Below are 15,332 nucleotides of genomic sequence, written 5' to 3' on the forward strand. Positions count from 1 at the left end.
ACCCATAGTGTAAGAGGGCCAATGGTTTGGCCGGAGAAAGACCCCGGGTAATGTAAAGTTGTTAAAGTCATTTAAGAAATAGTTAGGATTGATGAACCTGTCGCACCATACGCAGCCACTTACCTGTGGTGATGATGATGACTCCACACCTGTGTTTTCTTTGTTTTGGTGCAGGAAATGAGAATTGCTGTGAGGATTTGTGAGACGCATCACGACGTGGATGAGACATTGGGGTGATTCCATCTCTCCCTCCTTAGGAGGGACTGATGATGAATTGGTAATGGCAAATTTTGATGTTCAGTTGGAGATGGCAAATTTTGATGAGAGTTGAAAATGGCAAATTTGATTGGTTAGGAGGGAGAGAAGACGAATTTGGTTTATGGGAGGAACGGGGAAGACAGTAGGGACGTTTGTTGATTTGTAAAGTAGATGTTTATGGGTAGTGTTGTGTTTTGTGGATACAGTAAGGGGTAAGGGAGGGGCAATGTAGGTTACCTGGTGGGGGGGGGGGGGGGGGCGTACGGTAGGAACGTACCTGTCTCACCTGGTTCCCATGTGCCCCCAGTGTGCATTACCTTGCATTGCGTGCACTTTTGCGCCCTTACCACCTTACTCACTTGTCTGCTTCTTTTGTCTCCCACCTCCGAGGATCTGGCTTTGGGGCAGAGAGAGAGAGGAGAGAGAGGTGCTGGCTTCGCAGTTGTGGGCCTGCACTTTCGCTGCTTGCTGCTTGGATCGATACACCATATGGACCGCAATGTTTGTGGCCACCCACAATGGACCGCAGTTCTTTTGCGGCCAAGCACCACCCATGGATGGACCTATGGGTCAACGTGGCACCTATGCCATACAAGGTGAACCACTAACAGTTGGCCCCCTGACGGCCACAATAGAGAAATGGACGCGGTTGGCGCCTTTCTTTATTTTTTTTGAAAGAGGCAAGAACACCAAGTGCACCACACGAAGGCAAGACCAGCGGCAGAACATCGGCCGGCTGCGACACCACCGGTGATTTATAAACACTTTATTGGTGCACCGGATGGTGCTGACTGTGTGATGGGGTGGTGCTTTTGGTGCTGGGAAGGGGTGCTCTGCACATTATTAAAGGCTGTAGGCCACAGAGCACTCGTGGGTTGGTGTATCGATGCTGGCATGCGTGCTCTCTCTATGCATAACATCTGCATGTGTTCCTCCAAAAACAGGTCCTGGATCGTAGTGTAAATAGCAGCGTAGTCTTGTAAATAATGCTCCCTACCGGCTGTATGTTTAGTTTGCGAATTCTTTCCGCAATTCGGTTATCCTGTGGGTGTGCTTCTGTGAGGAGAAGGGTGCAACGTCGCAGGGGGACATATTTACTCATTTGTGAATATCTGTAAAACTGCCGCACTCAGGGTAGAGTTAATAGTAGAGGGAACTACATCTGAGTGCCACACTAAAATAGGTAAAAATTTATCGGGTCGGAACGCCCCGAGGGTAGAGAAGGGTGCAATGTTGCGGATAAGGGACTTGGCCTCAATATCCGCTTGTAAATACTCCCCTATTTCCCCAATACTCCCCAACTATCCCCAATCCCCCATTCCCTAGTCCCATTGCCTGTAAATAACACTCTGTAGAACCGACCTTCCCCTTTTTCCCCCATTAAATGTCGTGCCCAGGTCCACCGCATCTCACGTAGACAACTTTCGGACATCTTGCTAGTTATTCTTAGTCTATGTCAGTTAAGGACTCGTTTCCATTAATTCTGACTCTTCGTTGCACCAGAATGTGATTATATGGCACCAGTAGTGAGTTTAGGACCTTCCCATACCTCCTCCCATCTTCTTCCCCAAACAACAACTACAACAACAACTACAACAACAACTACAACAACAACAACAACAACTACAACAACGGCGCTGCGCGGGGGAGTGTGCGTCCTCACACCGGCTCGGTTAGCCGCCATTGACCATGCGCTCCGACGGGGTTACCACGAAGGGGCTCCTTGTCAGCCCCTCGTCAAGGGCGGAGCCGGTAACCCCCCCGCACGCACACAATGAGAAGCAACGGGCCGATTCCATCTGGGGCGGAGCTAACGAGCCGAGGGCGTGTCACTCCCCGCCGGATATAAGCGGCGACTGACCGGACGTGACGTCAGATGCGCCCCCAGCTTGGAGAAAGAACGTGACCTTCCAGCGCTGAGTGAGACCTCCCGTATCTTTGGACTGGACCGGGTCGATTCTGTCCTTGAGCCAAGAGTGCACCTTGAGCCATCGACTGCCCGCTTTCCTTGCCATCAATCCCCGTGTGAGTCAGTTTTTGTCCTGTTTATCTGTCGTCTGTCAGGGAATAAGATAAGTGTGTCTAAGTGCCTGTCTTCCTATGCTGTCCCTCTTGTCGTTGTAATCTGACCTTCCGCCCTAATATAACCTCCTCCGGAGGTCTTGAGACCTGAACCCTTGGTGTCGTGTCATTTTAATCCAGCCGTTGTGTCTTTTCCATCATTGATTTAGCATAGCGCGACTCGGCAACGTTCGAGTGGAATCGGGTAAACTGTGCAGACGTGGTCATACCAAACCGCTCGGTTAACCAACATCCACAACCGCGTCTGTAACAATATATTTTGTTTGTCTGGTTGATTTGTTTGTGAAGTAAATGTCAGCTCTTTCACGAGCCTCGATTCAGTACACAAAAAAACAAACAAAAAACAAAACAAAAAAAAAACATCTCGATGGGATTTAGATCCGGGCTTTGACTTGGCCATTCCAGAACCCTCCATTTCTTTCTTTTCAGCCATTCCTTGGTGGATTTACTGGTATGTTTAGGGTCATTGTCATGTTGCAAGGTCCATCTTCGGTTTAGCTTCAACTTACCGACAGATGGCCTCACATTATCCTCAAGCACCCTCTGGTACAATGAAGAATTCATAGTGGATTATATGATGGTGAGTTGCCCAGGCCCTGATGCAGCAAAGCTGCCCCAAACTATAATATTTCCACCACCATGTTTTATATTTGGTATCAGGTTCTTGTGGTCAAATGCTGTCTTTGGTTTTCGCCAAACATGTCTTCTGGTACTGTGGCCAAATAGCTCTACCTTTGACTCATCTGTCAAGAGCACATTGTTCCAGAAGTTCTGGTCTTTGCCTAGGTGTTCATTGGCAAACTTTATTCTTGCCCTGATGTTCTTTCTGGACAGCAAATGTTTCCTCCTGGCACACCTCCCATGTAGATCAAATTTGTGCAGCCTCTTTCTCATGGTAGACTCGTGCACTTTGACATCAACAGTGGCAAGAGCTACCTGTAGGTCCCGTGATGACATTCTGGGGTTCTTAGAGACCTATTTCAGCATCTTTCGGTCTGCTCTCGAGCTGAACTTGCTGGGGTGGCCTGGCCTGAACAAGTTGGCAGTTGTTTGGAATCTTCTTCACTTGTAGATGATCTTCCGGACAGTCGAATGGTTGATTTCAAATTGTTTGGAGATCTTTTTAAATCCCTTCCCAGACTCATCGGCATCTATAACCTTCTTTCTGAAGGCCTCAGAGAGCTCTTTTGATCTAGGCATGGTGACGCCACACACTTCAACAACAAAGAGCAAACCAAACGAAATGTCTGAGGTTTAAATAAGACAGGTTCCTCCAAGATCCTCTCTAACGATGTTCTAATCATTTGCACCTGAGCTGGTGCACCTGATTCTAATTTTAGGTATTTGAAGTAGTGATAAATGTAGGGGTGTACTTACTTTTTCCACATGCAAAATTTGCATTTATGTTTATTTAAATTATACAATGGACTACAAAATGTAAATGTTTCATGATATTTGTTATATTATATCACCTTTATCTGTCAATATTGTTGAAATGAAGAGCAAATAGCTGTATGTTGAAATATGTTGAAAAAGTCAAAACTTTACATGGGGTGTACTTACTTTTTCACGTGACTGCAGATAAATGACTACCTGAGTTGCTGTTTTGTCATGGTTTACAGTTTACACCAATCATAATTCAAACAATCATAATGCACAAATGTATTTGTAATATACGTGATATTAGAGAGCTTCGTAAGCGAACCTCTATGGCCATTGCATGTTTATGTAAATCCATTCAAAATTTCACTTTCATTTCAAATTTCACAAAAAAAAAATTTCAAATTTTTCCCCATTCCCTTGGGAACAAAATTTCAGGTTGTCATTTCAAATGTCCCTTCCATGATCTGCCATCTTGTCCCTTCCATGGTCCGCCATCTTGTCCCTTCCATGATCCGCCATCTTCTCCCTTCCATGATCCGCCATCTTGCTCACGTGATCTTGCTTTGGTCTGGCGCGACCGATAAATTATTTTCACCTGGTGATTAAAATCAATAAATTACAATACAGTACTGTACAGAACGGATTTTGAATTCGAAACCGCTCATCATTTACGCCAGCTACACCGACTTATTTTTTCCACCAGCTACACCGGCTTCAGTTTTCCGCCAGCTACACCGACTTCATTTAAGCCAGGTACGGTACACCGATTTTAGTACGTACCTGCTAGTCGGACTTATGTACCTGGTCCAGTCGACTAGAAGTCAAGTCTATATAGCCGACAGTAGGTAAGTCCTGCATTCTATCCCAATCTATCCATTCAATAAAATTAATTTGAATTTTAATTCTGAGCCCAAGATCAAACAACCTAGCCTAGCTAGGCCTAGGCCTACAGATGTTTGTGAGGGCTGCGTACTCGATCGATTGACCATTGTCGACGAAGCTCTCACTCTACGCAATGCATATTCATATTACATTTTAGAAACAATTGAAGTTGAAAACTTAACTTTAAAAAAAAATTTGGAAATTTTTTCAAAAAAAAAATACCCTTAGGACATCCCGACAGGAGAGATAAGTGCATCCAGAAGTTTGGTACGATTTCACAAAGGTTTGAGGGAGTAGTTCAGTGACGATACGACACAACATGGCACGGCACGGACACTGCACAGACACTGCACGGCACGGACACTGCACAGATATATATATATATATATATATATATATATATATATATATATATATATATATATATATATATATATATACTGTATATATATATACTGTATATATATATATATATATATATATATATATATATATATATATATATATATATATATATATATATATATATATATTGTTACGGAAACGGGGGACGGCTCTCCCGTTAGCAAGGGGGGGTTAATCCCCTTGTCCTGTTAAGCTGGCCGTCTCCGCCGGTCCTGGTACTTGTAACACTCCTTTGCGAGGTGGGATTGATCAGGGTTATTGGTCAAGGTGTTCTCCCGAATACCTTCACCAATCCCTCCACAAAACAGGGAGACAAGTACCGCTCGAACCCCGGACAAGATGTTATTTGCCGAGCGGTTTTTGCAGCCCGCGGTTCGAACCATTAGCGAAGACTAAACCAGATTCATATGCGTTGGCCGAAATCGCACCACAGGAACTCAATGTGGAAACCTCTAAAACGAACGGATGTGAAGGAAAGAAGGCAAAGGTAGGAAGAACACAGGTATTTATTAACTACTATTTACACAACCAATGAAACCAAGGAGAAGGAAAGAAACGAAAGTAATTTACAGAAGAAGAAGAAGACACAGTGCAATTCTTACTTATACAGCTTAACTTATACCCCAGACAACACAGACAGACAGACGACAGTCAGACTTACACGAATGGGGAATGAAGGCAGGAACGAATGGCTGGAAGGGGAGGAAGGTTCAGGTGGGACTGCAGAACGGCCGGGCCGGGAGCGAGCAGCCGCCGGCTCTCCACCCTCGGGTCCACACCGCCGGGATGCTCGCAGCAACGCGTCGGAGCTTGTCGTGGCAAGGCTGGTTGGAACAGTGTCTCCCTCACTCGTACTCCCGCAGGTTGCGCATCTCTCTTCACTCGTCTGACTCCCTCAATCCTCTCCCTCCCTCAATCATCTGCCTCCCTCAATCATCTGCCTCCCTCAATCATCTGACGGTGGGGGCTCATGCCACGGGTTTTTATAGGCCACACCCTCGAATCTTCCTGAACCTCCTCGAAGTTTCTCTCTCCGCCCTCTCAGGCCAAACCCCTCATGCTTGGTTGGTTGATCGGGGGCTGGCTCACTCCTCCTTCTGATGATGAGGTGGGGCCACACCCTTCTTCCCCGAGTTGACCGTGTGTTCAATGGAGGGCGAATACAACAACAACAACATGCATTTTAAAAGGCCATTTTCCCTGCTAGAGCGGGGGTTAGCCTTGCGGTCCCCATGACAATCTTCTCCATTTTGCCCTATTTTCTGCATCTCTCCTTGTTAACCCCCTTGCCCGCATTTCTTCTTCCACCATCTTTAGCCAAGTCTTTCTCGGTCTTCCCCGTCTTCTACTTCCTTCTACATTCATTTCCATCACTCTTCTCAACCAGTCACTTTCATCCTTCCTCAACACATGACCAAACCATCTCAACCTGTTCCTCTTCACAGCATCAATCACAGGCTCGATTCCCATCATCTTTCGCAATTCATCATTTGTCTTCCTCTCTCTCAACGATACTCCGCACATCCGTCGAACCATTCGCATTTCCACCCTTTCCAACCTTCGTTGCTGCTCTACATTCATTACCCATGTCTCGCTCCCATAAATCATAACACTTCTCACACATGCAGCATACACCTTTCCCTTCAGCTTCAACGACACTCCCCTCATCATCAGCACGCCACTCAATTCCCGAAACTTCTTCCATGCACATCTCACTCGAGCAACCGTTGCCGAGTCTGATCCACCTTCTCCATTCAGCATGTCTCCGAGGTAGCAAAATGTTTTCACACCTTCCAGCTTCACACCGTCTCCAAGATCCAACTCAACATTTCCTCCATCTGCAGCTCCCTCTGTGCACACCTTACATTTGAATGTAGCTGCCACACTGGTTAATGACCCTCTCAGACCACTACATTTTTGATGAACCCACTCAGCGCACATTGTACACTGAATGGAGTTCACTCCGACACCCTTCCTACACACAGCACAGGGCCACTTCCCAGTTCTTTCCACCTCACCACATGCTTTACCACTTGCCATCACCTTCGTCTTTCCGAGGGCGAATGCAGTTGGCAATTGCGGTTGGCAATTGAGGTTCTGGGGCAATTGAAAGGGGATCCTACCTTATTTCATTTGGTGCAATGCAGAGTCAACTAATGGAAAACAGAGCCTTAAACTGGAACACATAATAATGATATAACTATTTAGAAGGGCCTATGATTTTCTACATGTATGCTATGGACTAGCTAAAGGGACGACCTTTGACCTTTACACAAATGGAGGTATTTACAGGAATCATTACATTATTTACAGAGGGTGATATTTACAACAATTACCAACGTGCAGGATTCTCAAATCCGCAACAATATATATATATATATATATACACATACATATATATATATATATATACAGACTTGGCATTTAATATGGAATTTTTTTTTTTCTTGACGGGTTTACTTTCTGAAATCAGTATATCAATCTGGTGAGTTTCTTTTACCCTTCGGTGATGTCTTTGTTGAAAGAACCATGTCACTGATTGTCTTTCGCAGCAAGAAGTCAATAACAGGATTATATCACAGGTGGCGTGACAAAATGTAAGGACAGGTACATTTGATGATTGGCTTCACAATCGGGTATATAAGGGTTGTTGCGTTCTGTATTAGTGGAAAAAAACAACTGCTGCACGTCTACAAAAGTTATTGCCGCTTCCTCTGGAGATGGTCCGTCAACTTGACAATGCTGTTTGTCATGGAGTGGTGGCTTTACGAAATTCCGGCATGAAACAGCGTGCTATTGCTCGGCAGTATGGCATCACTCAAGGTCAGGTGTCAAAGATCTTGAAACGAAATGCTCAGAGGGGTGTCCCTACTCCAATACCGAGGCCAGGACGTCCACGCAGAACCACAAGGAGAGATGATCGCCAGCTGCACCGGTTAGTCTGCAATGGCCGTACCAAGTCAGCTAATCGGCTTAGGGCTGAGTGTCAGCAACTGACAAATGTGCCTGTATCCAGAAGGCTAGTCAACCAACGACTGGTTCAAGCAGGCTATCGTACCAGGCGTCCCCTGAGAAAGCCACGCCTGACCAGACAACACAGCCAGCGCCGATTGCAGTGGGCCAGAGAGCACCGTCAATGGCAGCCAGGACACTGGAATCACGTGACCTTCAGTGACGAGTTTAGATTTCTGGTCTATCGTCAAGATGGCCGCGTCCGAGTGCGCAGACAAGTGCATGAAGCCCACAACGAAGATTGTATAGTGCCAAGAGTCCAAGCTGGAGGTGGTGGGGTGACCGTTTGGGCTGCTTTTCATGCAGGGGCAAAACTGACCTGGTTGTTCTGAATGGAAACCTGAACCAGTTCAAGTACAGGGCCATTCTGGAAGAAACATTGCTTCCATTTGCTCGTGCAGCCTTTCTAGGAAACTTTGTCTTCCACGATGACAATGCACGGCCTCATCGTGCTCGCATGATCCAACACTTTCTTGCTGACCGTGGTGTAGAGCATATGGAGTGGCCTGCCATGTCCCCGGATATGAATCCGATAGAGAACTTGTGGGCAGAATTAACGTGTCAAATCGACCACTTGGACCAGCAGCCTACCTCTGTGCGTGAATTGCAGCAGGCTATTACCACTGCATGGCAAGCGATTCCTGTCCAAACCTTGGCAAATCTCGTGAACAGCATGCCTCGACGTGTACGTGCTCTCCTGAATGCTCGTGGGGGTTACACAAAGTACGGAACTGTAATTTTACTGTCCGTAATCCCAGTCATAATTTAGCTTTTGTTTTTGTTGAATTTTTTTTTGGCTAATGTGCAAAATAAAGAGATACTTCTGGAAAACGTACAGAAGTTTAACACAGTACTGTCCGTGAATTGAGTTCGATATCAGTTTACATCACTTTCAAGGATCAATTTATTTGCTTCGAAATGTCAAATGTGGTTTTTGTTTCTTTTAAAGGTCACATTGACAAAATCTAGAATAATTTCAACATAATTCCAATGAACTTTTGGTTCTAAGTCATCTTGAAAAGTAAGTTCACCCCCACAAAAAAAATATTCCATATTAAATGCCAAGTCTGTATATATATATATATATATATATACGACTAAACAACATAATTGTTACTTAACAATCTAACTTTCCTGGAGGTGATGCAGGGACTTTTTTCAATCAGACCCTCCATACCTGTTACTGCCCTTTGCTTGACGAGCGGCTAGATGTGATTTTAGGTATGGTAAAACACCACTCTAGGGCTGGCTGGATGTCCCAGAGGTACTCGCCTTGAGCTGTCTGACCTGAGTTTGAATCCCGACCCAGCTATAAACTGCCGTCCTGGTATTTCGCAGGCCGGGCGAGACATCGATGTGTGTGCCGTCCCTCGGATGGATGTTAAACTGGGCGCTCCGTGTGCTGGCATTAGCTAGTGGATGTTAAAATCCCATGATTTCCTGCGTGAAGAGTAGGTGAGTTATCGCCGGCACCATGAATGAACAAATTCCAAATTCCTGGCCTGACTGACCGCTGGGAAGGTCATTCCTATTTTTGTATACGTGGTCAAGGCTCATAGAAGAATGGCAAACTACCCAGCAAAACTTGTGCCAGGAAGCTACTTCAGCAGCACCATCGCTTTGTAAAGAGTATCGTAGATTTTACCAAATGCCAATGCAGGGTAGATTAGATGTGGATCAAATCGTCAGTTTCCTCTGCTCGGGAAAGCAAACATCCTGTAACGCTCGGCATTAAGGACAGAGCACGGACAAACAACCATTGCGCAGGCCTGATGGGCTTAATGGCTGCCTTCTGCATTTAAATTCCTTGTAAGGGAACATGTATTATTATTGCATCGTCTTGTAGACCCGGCTTGACTTTCATTATCGCAGATTCCATAATCCATGCCAATGAAAGTATTTTGTTAACTCATAACTGCTTGATCAGAACTACTCAGATTTTTCCATCATTGTTGTCATGGTGAATTTATACTCTTATTTTTACAGGATCTAAGGCTCGTAGTGGAGCCGCCACCAAATAATGGACATACAGAGGAATAGACGAGACACAACGCACGACTGGAAGACGAGACACAACGCACGACTGGAAGACGAGACAAGTCGGCATAGTCGCCGCTGAGCGTGGGGGCTGGGGGAAGTGTCGTCACTTCCCGGGGCATTTGTGGGTACCACAACAATGGCGTGGCGCCGCCTTTCTCACCGCTTGGGGGAAGTGTCGTCACATCCCGGGGCATTCTGGGTACCACAACACTGGCGCCGCCTTTCTCACCGCTTGGGGGAAGTGTCGTCACATCCCGGGGCATTGTGGGTACCACAACAATGGCGCCGCATTTCTCACCGCTTGGGGGAAGTGTCGTCACATCCCGGGGCATTCTGGGTACCACAACAATGGCGCGACTTTCTCACCGTATTTCCTCAGGTGGAATTTCTTCCTCCCTATGGATACCAACCAATATGGATGGTCCTTGCTCTTATCCATCTTTAAATGCTGAGCGTCAAGCGAGGAGGCTGCACGGACCATTTTTAAGTCTTTGGTATGACTCGGCCGGGGTTTGAAACACCGACCTCTCAGAGCTCAGACTCGTACTCGTAGCGGACGCTCTAACCATCCGACCACCGAGTCTGGTATACACATTTGTTATAAAATTTCAAATCTTTTTCTTTTAATTTTACACCATAAGGAAAAGGCTTGTTTCGTGTTGAATTTTTTTTTAAAGTTGTGAATAAGTGCACCGATGAAAAATTCTGCACCAAAACAAGGTTTTGCTTTACCGCAGTAAAGAACCCCAAACACTTGAACAGGCATTTTAAAAATGGATTTGAAATCAAGATTGAGTTTGCTTTCTTACATAGTCACAACTTGAGCCTGGCCTCACTTATAATGGACTTTTACAAGTCCGCACAGCTGGCACTGGTGCTTCTCCAAGATGGAGTCCTGGGCAACAATCCAGCATGGTTTTTACGTTATTATTTATTATTAATACACAAGGCAATTCTCACAAAACATATGGTATTCCAACTCTCTGCCTCAAAGGAAAATCCCAAATGAGTAAATGGGTATATCATAACCACAATGGCCAGCAGTAATTATATAATCTGGAATAACAGAAGGGAGGGGAAAAAACAAACCAAAGGAAGGCCCAGTTTACACATTTTGTCGCTGTTGTTCAGGTTTCCAAATACAAACCAACCGACCTCCATTGAGATGGCAACGCCAGCTCAGTTTATCGTTAAATGTCCTTTCATCGCAGGTGAAGTCGCAGTCAACGTTTTGAGCTTGTTTCACTGCATGTCAAATTTCGAGCTACGCAAGCATTCTGGGAGTATAAAGACCGTTTAATCCTCTCCTGAAAGAGGGCTTTAGACAAGATTTTTTGTTTGCACCTGGGGTAAGAGAGAAACTATTGTTGGATGGACAAACAAAGATATATGCAAAGGGAGTAATCCACTTGTGGTCAAAATATACGGCACTTCGGGTTGAGCGGTTCCGAGATAGAGTGTCCGATAATGTCTTTTGATGAACATTAACTTGGAAGTTTGAGAAGGTCTCATTTTTGGTCTGTGTATATCATCAGGTTTTTGGGTGCTGAGACCGTCAGAGCTAGATCAAAGAGATCAAGCACAAGGGGCAAGGAGCTTCAACAAGGACAGAGTCCTCCAGCCAGCTTCAGCTGCACAGGGAATTACCGGAGACACCGTGTTTGTAACACACAGGTGGGGAAGCATGGTATACCTGGACAAACATGCACATACTATCTTATGGAGGCAGGAGGTATCCATACATCACCGTTATGGCATGTTTGAACCTTTTTGGACTGATATTTCGAGCTTCCAATGATGCAACCAGATAAAGATCCCACACCCTCAAAATACGAGCGTTAACCTTTATCATAGGAGAATTTAGAATGTCCTTCTTTTTAAGGCTTCTCGACTTGCAGATTTACTGTAGTTGGCGGATGTTTTCAAGAGCTGAACCTGGAACTGCTCGGTGCTTCAATCTAGAAATCTCTTTCCGAAACCAACCAACATCATTGATTGCAATGAACAATAGCAGGCCTTTTATGGCCAACGTGCCAAGACGCATAATTAGTTATTTTACTTACTAGCTGCACCTTGGGTGGCTGTCATGTACACATGTCTGAGGAAATTTTGTTATGCCACTTTAAATTGTTCTTGATGAAAAACGCATTCTTGAAATCATACTGCAGTCAAATTATTGGATGAAACTCAAGCTTATTTGGGGGCAAGTTGGAGTTGGGGAAAGGGTGGGGAGGGCATATAGGGGGTGGGGGTAAAATTCCTATTTGTGTGGCTACCCACAATGCAATTGGTAAGTCAAAGTTTAGAATTACAGCGGCTTTCGGAATGTCACGGTCACTGCTGAAGCATATGGTTTGATTGTAAGGGGATTAAAATTATTTTTTTCCAAATATGGTATGTTTAGCCTTTAAGATTACAATTCTTTGTTGGATTCCTTTTCTCTACAGGCTTGCCCTCCAAACAGGCGAGACTTCCGTGCCGTGCAGTGCTCCAATTACAACCCCAAGCCTTTCATGGGACGGTACTATGAGTGGCAACCTTTCACTGATGGTAAGAGAGACATTGTGAGTGTGTGTGTGTGTGTGTGTGTGTGTGTGTGTGTGTGTGTGTGTGTGTGTGTGTGTGTGTGTGTGTGTGTGTGTGTGTGTGTGTGTGTGTGTGTGTGTGTGTGTGTGTGTGTGTGTGTGTGTGTGTGTGTGTGTGTGTGTGTGTGTGTGTGTGTGTGTGTGTGTGTGTGTGTGTGTGTGTGTGTGTGTGTGTGTGTGTGTGTGTGTGAGAGATGAGAGGGATGAGAGGTATCTAATTCATTTCTGAATTTAGGCAAGTTTTCAAGTTTAAATATGTATGGACCTCTTTGGTTGTATCGAACTTCCATGGAGGATATCTTATTCCTTCATCGCCACGAACATTGCACAGACGTTTCTCTCAATGGTTTTGAAAAAGAATGTTTGAATGTCATTTTTTAACACGCTAACGTTACAATATACCTTTTTTTGCTCATAATTCACCAGTGAATTCTATAAGGGAAGAGAGTTAAGAGGGTGTAGAATACTTACCTGATACTTACGAATGATGTACTTCCCCTCAGTGTAGTGCAGCAAGAAATTTTGATAGTCTTTCTTTTCACAGGATCTAATTAACATGGAGAAGCTGCTGCACAAATCACGTCGTGACATGCAGAGAAATACTGTACATGATACAATACCGGACTTCAGACGGATGCAGCCGCTGAGCTTGGGGGAAGTGACATAACTTTCTGGCATTCTGGGTACCAGCGATGACGCTTTTATTTCTGCACTCAATGGGGTAATTATTTAAGGATACATTTCCTCCTCTCCCTGAATGGCACCTTTCCTAATTCATCCACGACCCTTGACTTTGTGTAAAAAAAAATAAATAAAAATAAATAAAAAAACCCCCGGGAATGCCCGTGCTCTATTCTTTCAATGCTGAGTGCCAAGCGAAGACGCAACGCATACTATAAATAAAATTTGGATGACTCCTCACATGAAAGACTGGTATGACCCTTAGGTAAGCAAAGCATGTCAAACCTCTTGCTATGTGAGCAGCATCTGGGAACACGTGACATCTGGACAGAAGCACTCGCATCCTGTCTCAATTGATTATTGTGACGTTCTGGACTGCCAGTTAATGTGTTCATGATATTCGCAGTCACAGAAACTCAGTGGACAGTTGCGTCATTGCACACAATTATACAGAACATGCAAGATATTTTGGAGAGTATAAACCTCTAGTTTGGTGCTGCTTCATCTGTATGAGGCCTTGTCTGCAATCTCACCTTGAGATAGCTTCAACGTGGCTGACAAAGGGCTCACTCAGCTTACTGGCACCTGAATAATTCCTTTGACCTCACTGACTTCAGATTCACCATTTATCGCCTTTATTTAAATATTTGGAGAGTACTTTGGCCCATCCACCCACTGGACTGACATACAAGGTAGATAGATGTAAGGTTAAAATCCGCAGCTCCAGCTGACCTGAGAACAACTAATTTTTAAACCAGAGAAAATGAATCCATGCTTTGAGGCATGTCGAGACATAGACTATTCAGTGGTTCCTAACAGGTTCCTTCACTCTGTTTATAACAGTAATATTATGGACAGCAAAAAATCATTACCTTTCAATTTGATATTTTAGAAATGACTTATTGATGTTTTACATGTTCAGTTTGAGACCAAAACTGGACCTTACTAGTTTGGTGGTGAGTTTTATTCACCTGTTTAGTAATTGCATTGATATGATGCTGATTGTGTAAGAGTGAGGAATCATAGTTATGGCCTCAATGTAAGTTGTTGCACATGAAGAAGTTTTATTTTTAACTAGTAAAAAGCTTGTGAAGAAATGACGGGTTGGAACACCCTCGTGAGCGTGCTATAGTCTGAAGCCTCGGCCTAGTGTCAGATGTGCTTATATCTTCTTTATTTATTAGACATCATACGGATGTAAATGTAAATGAATGTAAAATAATGATGTAAATAATCCCTGGTGTTGGGCTAGCGGCTAGGGTGCCGGCTTAGGATCCTAGGATCCTGGGTTCGAATCTCGGTCGATCGCCGAATTAATGCCAGGGGGGTTGACTCAGCCTGTCATCCTTCCGAGGTCGGCTAATTGAGTACCAGTTCACTGGTAATTCCCTGTTTGTCGTTGAAGGCGGCAAAAAAAGGGTTGGCGTCAGGAAGGGCATCCGGCCGTAAAACATTGCTTCAAAAAGGGGACCAAAAAACAACAACTACCACGGTCCCCGAAAAGGCCAACCCCCGCTTTGCGGGGAAAAATGGCCTCGAAACGGTGGTTTTATATGGATGTAAACGAACACTTGTTTTACTTTGCGTGCGTTGTACATCACGTGCAGCGAATTTCACCTCGCTGCACCTTGTATTTATTGTTATTTAAAAAACACTGCCCTTGAGGCTTCATTTGCAAGCCACCGTCTACATTTCCAATATAAGAGACATAATTACTCTTTTATGGAAAATGTTTTTCGAGTTTGTGTTATCCTCAAAAATAGACCGTAGTGAACATACATTCGTGTTAAAATATTGGCTGACAAAACCCACCCTTATGAAGGGGTACAGACATCTGTACAAACACACAAACTGACATTGTGATTTATATGGTAGATATTCATTGGTTGCACAACCACTAGCGTATCAACATGGTATCACTTCATGCTCAGAAGGACCCCAATGCAATCCGGAAGTTTAGTGCTATTGAAGCTATCTTATACATCACCCACCCTTATACGCCAC

The 15,332-nt window shown here is 44.6% G+C and overlaps 1 protein-coding gene across 2 annotated transcripts in view; it reads left to right on the plus strand.

The window, feature by feature from the left end:
• Positions 1-15,332, plus strand: part of LOC137421640 (thrombospondin type-1 domain-containing protein 4) — a 275,809-nt gene that overhangs the window by 71,840 nt on the left and 188,637 nt on the right. For both annotated transcript variants that reach the window (XM_078771163.1, XM_068107883.2), the window contains 2 exons: positions 11,598-11,736; positions 12,510-12,612. In XM_078771163.1, the coding sequence (XP_078627289.1) occupies positions 11,598-11,736; positions 12,510-12,612 (242 nt within the window). The remainder of the gene's footprint in view (positions 1-11,597; positions 11,737-12,509; positions 12,613-15,332) is intronic.

Source organism: Myxine glutinosa, chromosome 2 (genome assembly GCF_964187855.1).
Source record: "Myxine glutinosa chromosome 2, kmMyxGlut1.1, whole genome shotgun sequence".
Lineage (NCBI taxonomy): Eukaryota > Metazoa > Chordata > Myxini > Myxiniformes > Myxinidae > Myxine > Myxine glutinosa.